We start from the raw sequence: 10,907 nt of genomic DNA, 5'->3' as shown, positions 1-10,907 counted from the left end.
TGACTTATTTTTCGACATGCTATAGTATGACTTTTTTTACTTTTTCCGATACATACACTATGACTTATTTTAAACTTTTTCGACATACTATAGTATGACTTATTTTTGACATGCTATAATATGCCTTTTTTTTGACATACAATACTATGACTTTTTTTCAACTTTTCCCGACATACTATAGTATGACTTATTTTTACTTTTTCCGACATACAATACTATGACTTATTTTCCGACATGCTATAGTATGACTTTTTTTTACTTTTTCCGACATACAATACTATGACTTATTTTTAACTTTTTCGACATACTATAGTATGACTTATTTTTCGACATGCTATAGTATGACTTTTTTTTTACTTTTTCCGACATACAATACTATGACTTATTTTTAACTTTTTAGACATACTACAGTATGCCTTTTATTTGACATGCTATAATATGCCTTTTTTTTTTACATACAATACTATGACTTTTTTTTTTCAACTTTTTTCCGACATACAATACTATGACTTATTTTCCGACATGCTATAGTATGACTTTTTTTTACTTTTTCCGACATACAATACTATGACTTATTTTTAACTTTTTAGACATACTACAGTATGCCTTTTATTTGACATGCTATAATATGCCTTTTTTTTTTACATACAATACTATGACTTTTTTTCAACTTTTCCCGACATACTATAGTATGACTTATTTTTCGACATGCTATAGTATGACTTTTTTTTACTTTTTCCGACATACAATACTATGACTTATTTTCCGACATGCTATAGTATGACTTTTTTTTACTTTTTCCGACATACAATACTATGACTTATTTTTAACTTTTTCGACATACTATAGTATGACTTATTTTTCGACATGCTATAGTATGACTTTTTTTTTACTTTTTCCGACATACAATTCTATGACTTATTTTAAACTTTTTCGACAAACTATAGTATGACTTTTATTTGACATGCTATAATATGCCTTTTTTTTTACATACAATACTATGACTTTTTTTCAACTTTTCCCGACATACTATAGTATGACTTATTTTTCGACATGCTATAGTATGACTTTTTTTTACTTTTTCCGACATACAATACTATGACTTTTTTTTAACTTTTTCGACAAACTATAGTATGACTTATTTTTCGACATGCTATAGTATGACTTTTTTTCAACTTTTCCCGACATACTATAGTATGACTTATTTTTCGACATGCTATAGTATGACTTTTTTTTGACATACAATACTATGACTTTTTTTCAACTTTTCCCGACATACTATAGTATGACTTATTTTTCGACATGCTATAGTATGACTTTTTTTTTTTAACTTTTCCCGACATACTATAGTATGACTTATTTTTAACTTTTTCGACATACTATAGTATGACTTATTTTTGACATGCTATAATATGCCTTTTTTTTTGACATACAATACTATGACTTTTTTTTGACATACTATAGTATGACTTATTTTTACTTTTTCCGACATACTAATACTATATAGTATGTATTTTTTTTTCCTTTTTAGACACATACAATACTATGACTTATTTTTTTTTTTTCCGACATACAATACTATGACTTATTTTCCGACATGCTATAGTATGACTTTTTTTTACTTTTTCCGACATACAATACTATGACTTATTTTTAACTTTTTCGACATACTATAGTATGACTTATTTTTCGACATGCTATAGTATGACTTTTTTTTTACTTTTTCCGACATACAATTCTATGACTTATTTTAAACTTTTTCGACAAACTATAGTATGACTTTTATTTGACATGCTATAATATGCCTTTTTTTTTACATACAATACTATGACTTTTTTTCAACTTTTCCCGACATACTATAGTATGACTTATTTTTCGACATGCTATAGTATGACTTTTTTTTACTTTTTCCGACATACAATACTATGACTTTTTTTTAACTTTTTCGACAAACTATAGTATGACTTATTTTTCGACATGCTATATGACTTTTTTTCAACTTTTCCCGACATACTATAGTATGACTTATTTTTCGACATGCTATAGTATGACTTTTTTTTACTTTTTCCGACATACAATACTATGACTTTTTTTCAACTTTTCCCGACATACTATAGTATGACTTATTTTTCGACATGCTATAGTATGACTTTTTTTCAACTTTTCCCGACATACTATTCTATGACTTATTTTAAACTTTTTCGACATACTATAGTATGACTTATTTTTGACATGCTATAATATGCCTTTTTTTTGACATACAATACTATGACTTTTTTTCAACTTTTCCCGACATACTATAGTATGACTTATTTTTACTTTTTCCGACATACAATACTATGACTTATTTTCCGACATGCTATAGTATGACTTTTTTTTACTTTTTCCGACATACAATACTATGACTTATTTTTAACTTTTTCGACATACTATAGTATGACTTATTTTTCGACATGCTATAGTATGACTTTTTTTTGCTATAGTATGACTTTTTTTTTTTTACTTTTTCCGACATACAATACTATGACTTATTTTTAACTTTTTAGACATACTACAGTATGCCTTTTATTTGACATGCTATAATATGCCTTTTTTTTTTACATACAATACTATGACTTTTTTTCAACTTTTTCCGACATACAATACTATGACTTATTTTCCGACATGCTATAGTATGACTTTTTTTTACTTTTTCCGACATACAATACTATGACTTATTTTTAACTTTTTAGACATACTACAGTATGCCTTTTATTTGACATGCTATAATATGCCTTTTTTTTTTTAAACTTTTTCCGACATACAATACTATGACTTATTTTCAACTTTTCCCGACATACTATAGTATGACTTATTTTTCGACATGCTATAGTATGACTTTTTTTTACTTTTTCCGACATACAATACTATGACTTATTTTCCGACATGCTATAGTATGACTTTTTTTTACTTTTTCCGACATACAATACTATGACTTATTTTTAACTTTTTCGACATACTATAGTATGACTTATTTTTTATGCATGCTATAGTATGACTTTTTTTTTTACTTTTTCCGACATACAATTCTATGACTTATTTTAAACTTTTTCGACAAACTATAGTATGACTTTTATTTGACATGCTATAATATGCCTTTTTTTTTTACAATACTATGACTTTTTTGACTTTTTTTATAACTTTTTTTTTTCGACATACTATAGTATGACTTTTTTTAAACTTTTCCGACATACTATAGTATGACTTATTTTTCGACATGCTATAGTATGACTTTTTTTTACTTTTTCCGACATACAATACTATGACTTATTTTTAACTTTTTCGACATACTATAGTATGACTTATTTTTCGACATGCTATAGTATGACTTTTTTTTTTACTTTTCCGACATACTATAGTATGACTTATTTTTCGACATGCTATAGTATGACTTTTTTTTGCTAACTTTTTTTTTCAACGACATACTATAGTATGACTTATTTTAAACTTTTTCGACATACTATAGTATGACTTTTTTTGACATGCTATAGTATGACTTTTTTTACATACACATACAATACTATGACTTTTTTTTAACTTTTTCGACAAACTATAGTATGACTTATTTTTCGACATGCTATAGTATGACTTTTTTTCAACTTTTCCCGACATACTATAGTATGACTTATTTTTCGACATGCTATAGTATGACTTTTTTTTACTTTTTCCGACATACAATACTATGACTTTTTTTCAACTTTTCCCCGACATACTATAGTATTTTTAACTTTTTCCTTATTTTTTTTTCGACATGCTATAGTATGACTTTTTTTCAACTTTTCCCGACATACTATTCTATGACTTATTTTAAACTTTTTCGACATACTATAGTATGACTTATTTTTGACATGCTATAATATGCCTTTTTTTTTTTTTTCCGACATACAATACTATGACTTTTTTTCAACTTTTCCCGACATACTATAGTATGACTTATTTTTACTTTTTCCGACATACAATACTATGACTTATTTTCCGACATGCTATAGTATGACTTTTTTTTACTTTTTCCGACATACAATACTATGACTTATTTTTAACTTTTTCGACATACTATAGTATGACTTATTTTTCGACATGCTATAGTATGACTTTTTTTTACTTTTTCCGACATACAATACTATGACTTATTTTTAACTTTTTAGACATACTACAGTATGCCTTTTATTTGACATGCTATAATATGCCTTTTTTTTTTACATACAATACTATGACTTTTTTTCAACTTTTTCCGACATACAATACTATGACTTATTTTCCGACATGCTATAGTATGACTTTTTTTTACTTTTTCCGACATACAATACTATGACTTATTTTTAACTTTTTTTTTAGACATACTACAGTATGACCTTTTTTTATTTGACATGCTATAATATGCCTTTTTTTTTTTTTTACATACAATACTATGACTTTTTTTCAACTTTTCCCGACATACTATAGTATGACTTTTTTTTCGACATTATTATGACTTTTTTTACTTTTTCCGACATACAATACTATGACTTATTTTCCGACATGCTATAGTATGACTTTTTTTTACTTTTTCCGACATACAATACTATGACTTATTTTTAACTTTTTCGACATACTATAGTATGACTTATTTTTCGACATGCTATAGTATGACTTTTTTTTTACTTTTTCCGACATACAATTCTATGACTTATTTTAAACTTTTTCGACAAACTATAGTATGACTTTTATTTGACATGCTATAATATGCCTTTTTTTTTTACATACAATACTATGACTTTTTTTCAACTTTTCCCGACATACTATAGTATGACTTATTTTTTTTTCCGACATGCTATAGTATGACATTTTTTTTCCGACATGCTATAGTATGACTTTTTTTTACAATTCTACTTTTTTCCGACATACAATACTATGACTTTTTTTGCTATTTTTTTTAACTTTTTCCGACACAAACTATAGTATGACTTATTTTTCGACATGCTATAGTATGACTTTTTTTTCAACTTTTCCCGACATACTATAGTATGACTTATTTTTCGACATGCTATAGTATGACTTTTTTTTACTTTTTCCGACATACAATACTATGACTTTTTTTAACTTTTTCCGACATACTATAGTATGACTTATTTTTCGACATGCTATAGTATGACTTTTTTTTTTAACTTTTCCGACATACAATACTACTATGACTTATTTTAAACTTTTTCGACATACTATAGTATGACTTATTTTTTTTTTTTTTACATGCTATAATATGACTTTTTTTTTTTCCGACATACAATACTATGACTTTTTTTCAACTTTTCCCGACATACTATGACTTATGACTTTTTTTGACATTTTATGACTTTTTTTTACATACAATAGTATGACTTTTTTTTATTTTCCGACATACTATAGTATGACTTTTTTTTACTTTTTTTTTTACTTTTCCGACATACAATAGTATGACTTATTTTTCGACATGCTATAGTATGACTTTTTTTTACTTTTTCCGACATACAATACTATGACTTATTTTTAACTTTTTCGACATACTATAGTATGACTTATTTTTCGACATGCTATAGTATGACTTTTTTTTTACTTTTTCCGACATACAATTCTATGACTTATTTTAAACTTTTTCGACAAACTATAGTATGACTTTTATTTGACATGCTATAATATGCCTTTTTTTTTTACATACAATACTATGACTTTTTTTCAACTTTTCCCGACATACTATAGTATGACTTATTTTTCGACATGCTATAGTATGACTTTTTTTTACTTTTTCCGACATACAATACTATGACTTTTTTTTAACTTTTTCGACAAACTATAGTATGACTTATTTTTTTTTGCTATAGTATGACTTTTTTTACAACTTTTCCCGACATACTATAGTATGACTTATTTTTACTTTTTCGACATGCTATAGTATGACTTTTTTTTACTTTTTCCGACATACAATACTATGACTTTTTTTCAACTTTTCCCGACATACTATAGTATGACTTATTTTTCGACATGCTATAGTATGACTTTTTTTCAACTTTTCCCGACATACTATTCTATGACTTATTTTAAACTTTTTCGACATACTATAGTATGACTTATTTTTGACATGCTATAATATGCCTTTTTTTTGACATACAATACTATGACTTTTTTTCAACTTTTCCCGACATACTATAGTATGACTTATTTTTACTTTTTCCGACATACAATACTATGACTTATTTTCCGACATGCTATAGTATGACTTTTTTTTTACTTTTTCCGACATACAATACTATGACTTATTTTTAACTTTTTCGACATACTATAGTATGACTTATTTTTCGACATGCTATAGTATGACTTTTTTTTTACTTTTTCCGACATACAATACTATGACTTATTTTTAACTTTTTAGACATACTACAGTATGCCTTTTATTTGACATGCTATAATATGCCTTTTTTTTTTACATACAATACTATGACTTTTTTTCAACTTTTTCCGACATACAATACTATGACTTATTTTCCGACATGCTATAGTATGACTTTTTTTTACTTTTTCCGACATACAATACTATGACTTATTTTTAACTTTTTCGACATACTATAGTATGCCTTTTATTTGACATGCTATAATATGCCTTTTTTTTTTTACATACAATACTATGACTTTTTTTCAACTTTTCCCGACATACTATAGTATGACTTATTTTTCGACATGCTATAGTATGACTTTTTTTTACTTTTTCCGACATACAATACTATGACTTATTTTCCGACATGCTATAGTATGCCTTTTTTTTGACATACAATACTATGACTTATTTTTAATACAATACTATAGTATGACTTATTTTTCGACATTATTTTTTTTTTTTACTTTTTCGACATACTATAGTATGACTTATTTTTCTTTTTCGACATGCTATAGTATGACTTTTTTTGCTATACTTTTTCCGACATACAATTCTATGACTTATTTTAAACTTTTTCGACAAACTATAGTATGACTTTTATTTGACATGCTATAATATGCCTTTTTTTTGACATACAATACTATGACTTTTTTTCAACTTTTCCCGACATACTATAGTATGACTTATTTTTCGACATGCTATAGTATGACTTTTTTTTACTTTTTCCGACATACAATACTATGACTTATTTTCAACTTTTTCGACATACTATAGTATGACTTATTTTTCGACATGCTATAGTATGACTTTTTTTTTTACTTTTTCCGACATACATTCTATGACTTATTTTAAACTTTTTCGACATACTATAGTATGACTTATTTTTGACATGCTATAATGCCTGCCTTTTTTTTTTTACATACAATACTATGACTTTTTTTCAACTTTTCCGACATACTATAGTATGACTTATTTTCCGACATGCTATAGTATGACTTTTTTTTACTTTTTCCGACATACAATACTATGACTTATTTTTAACTTTTTCGACATACTATAGATGATACTATAGTATGACTTATTTTTGCTATAGTATGACATGCTATAGTATGACTTTTTTTTACTTTTTCCGACATACAATACTATGACTTATTTTCCGACATGCTATAGTATGACTTTTTTTTACTTTTTCCGACATACAATACTATGACTTATTTTTAACTTTTTAGACATACTACAGTATGACTTTTTTTCGACATGCTATAATGATTGCCTTTTTTTTTTACATACAATACTATGACTTATTTTAAACTTTTTAGACAAACTATAGTATGACTTATTTTTCGACATGCTATAGTATGACTTTTTTTTTACTTTTTCCGACATACAATTCTATGACTTATTTTAAACTTTTTTATTTTAAACGACAAACTATAGTATGACTTTTATTTGACATGCTATAATATGCCTTTTTTTTTTTTACATACAATACTATGACTTTTTTTCAACTTTTCCCGACATACTATAGTATGACTTATTTTTCGACATGCTATAGTATGACTTTTTTTTTTTTTTCCGACATACAATACTATGACTTTTTTTTATTTTTACTATAGTATGACTTTTTTTTTCGACAAACTATAGTATGACTTTTTTTTTTTCCGACATACAATACTATGACTTTTTTTTAACTTTTCCCGACATACTATAGTATGACTTATTTTTCGACATGCTATAGTTTTTTTTTTCCCGATGACTTTTTTTTCAACTTTTCCCGACATACTATAGTATGACTTATTTTTCGACATGCTATAGTATGACTTTTTTTTGACATGCTATAATATGCCTTTTTTTTTTACTTTTCCGACATACAATACTATGACTTTTTTTCAACTTTTCCATACTATAGACATACATATAGTATGACTTATTTTTACTTTTTCCGACATACAATACTATGACTTATTTTTTAACTTTTTAGACATACTATAGTATGACTTTTTTTGACATGCTATAATTGCCTTTTTTTTTTCCGACATACAATACTATGACTTTTTTTCAACTTTTCCCGACATACTATAGTATGACTTATTTTTCGACATGCTATAGTATGACTTTTTTTTTTTACTTTTTCCGACATACAATACTATGACTTATTTTTAACTTTTTCGACAAACTATAGTATGCCTTTTTTTTGACATACAATACTATGACTTTTTTTCAACTTTTCCCGACATACTATAGTATGACTTATTTTTCGACATACTATAGTATGACTTTTTTTTGCTACTTTTTTTTACCCGACATACTATTCTATGACTTATTTTAAACTTTTTCGACATACTATAGTATGACTTATTTTTGACATGCTATAATATGCCTTTTTTTTTTTCCCGACATACAATACTATGACTTTTTTTTAACTTTTTCCGACATACTATAGTATGACTTATTTTTACTTTTTCCCGACATACTATAGTATGACTTATTTTTCGACATGCTATAGTATGACTTTTTTTACTTTTTCCGACATACAATTCTATGACTTATTTTAAACTTTTTCGACAAACTATAGTATGACTTTTATTTGACATGCTATAATATGCCTTTTTTTTTTACATACAATACTATGACTTTTTTTTTTTTTGCTATAGTATGACTTTTTTTTACTTTTTTTTTTTACATACAATACTATGACTTATTTTTAACTTTTTAGACATACTACAGTATGACTTTTTTTTTCGACATGCTATAAATGACTTTTTTTTTTACTTTTTCCGACATACAATTCTATGACTTATTTTAAACTTTTTCGACAAACTATAGTATGACTTTTATTTGACATGCTATAATATGCCTTTTTTTTGACATACAATACTATGACTTTTTTTCAACTTTTCCCGACATACTATAGTATGACTTATTTTTCGACATGCTATAGTATGACTTTTTTTTACTTTTTCCGACATACAATATTATGACTTATTTTTAACTTTTTCGACAAACTTTAGTATGCCTTTTTTTTGACATACAATACTATGACTTTTTTTTTTCACTTTTCCCGACATACTATAGTATGACTTATTTTTCGACATGCTATAGTATGACTTTTTTTTTTTACTTTTCCCGACATACTATTCTATGACTTATTTTAAACTTTTTCGACAAACTATAGTATGACTTATTTTTGACATGCTATAATATGCCTTTTTTTTGACATACAATACTATGACTTTTTTTCAACTTTTCCCGACATACTATAGTATGACTTATTTTTCGACATGCTATATGACTATGACATGCTATAGTTTTTTTTTTACTTTTTCAGACATACAATACTATGACTTATTTTTAACTTTTTCCGACATACTATAGTATGACTTTTTTTTTACTTTTTCCGACATTTTTTTTTATGACTTACAACATGCTATAGTATGCCTTTTTTTTTTACTTTTTCCGACATACAATACTATGACTTTTTTTCAACTTTCCCCGACATACTATAGTATGACTTATTTTTCGACATGCTATAGTATGACTTTTTTTTAACTTTTCCCGACATACTATTCTATGACTTATTTTAAACTTTTTCGACAAACTATAGTATGACTTATTTTTGACATGCTATAATATGCCTTTTTTTTGACATACAATACTATGACTTTTTTTCAACTTTTCCCGACATACTATAGTATGATATTCTTTTATAAAATATCGAAAGTAATTCAACAAAATCTGCCTACCAGCACCTGTAAAGCTCTTTAACATTTTATATCATGTTTGTTTAAACCGTACAAACGATCACTGACCTTTTTGTATGGATTAAAAACAAATTAGATATTATATAAGATATATTCAGACAAAACATGGCTAGCTGTTTCTAGTCTTTATGCTAAGCTAAAGACTAATCGCCTCCTGGCTCCAGCTTCAGTTTGAACAAACAGAAATGAGAGGTGTGTCAATCTTCTCATCTAACAGTCAACGAGAATTTTGAAATTTTCCAAAATGTGGAGCTATTATTTTAAGCAGAGGTGACATCTTCATATTGTATTAACTCTGAGATAAAACATAAAATGATTGATTGTTTCAGCTCTACTTGAAATTGGTGCAAAATACTGAATATAAACCCTTGATGTTTTCACTGCTCATCGCCTCCTTTTGTCCTCCTTCAGCCTAGACGCATGTCATTCGGGGGATTTGGCACTCTGAGGAGGAAACGTCAGGATGATGGCGAGGAGTACGTCTGCCCCATGAACGTGGAAATGCCCAAGAGCAGCAGCTTCCAGACGGGCATCCGGATCTACGAGGAACCCCTCGATCAGGTAATGTGTTTCTTTGTTTTGTTTTCTGGTTCGTCTGTTGAGCGACACGCTGTTCATGTATTTATTTATTATTTTTTTTAGATGGAAGACTCTGAAGGGACCGTGAGACAGATAGGAGTCTTTTCTGAGGAAATCAACAATCTAACGGTGAGATATTGACC

At 26.9% G+C, this 10,907-nt stretch overlaps 1 protein-coding gene across 1 annotated transcript in view; it reads left to right on the top strand.

Moving 5' to 3' along the window:
• The window catches only part of LOC129112266 (liprin-beta-1-like), a 37,206-nt gene that overhangs the window by 24,808 nt on the left and 1,491 nt on the right, over positions 1-10,907 (top strand). The window contains exons 23-24 of the mRNA XM_054624292.1: positions 10,597-10,746; positions 10,828-10,893. Coding sequence (XP_054480267.1) covers positions 10,597-10,746; positions 10,828-10,893 — 216 coding nt within the window. The remainder of the gene's footprint in view (positions 1-10,596; positions 10,747-10,827; positions 10,894-10,907) is intronic.

Source organism: Anoplopoma fimbria, chromosome 23 (genome assembly GCF_027596085.1).
Source record: "Anoplopoma fimbria isolate UVic2021 breed Golden Eagle Sablefish chromosome 23, Afim_UVic_2022, whole genome shotgun sequence".
Taxonomy (NCBI): Eukaryota; Metazoa; Chordata; class Actinopteri; order Perciformes; family Anoplopomatidae; genus Anoplopoma; species Anoplopoma fimbria.
The sequence above is the reverse complement of the archived record's forward strand: the minus strand, read 5'-3'. Positions and strand labels throughout refer to the sequence as shown.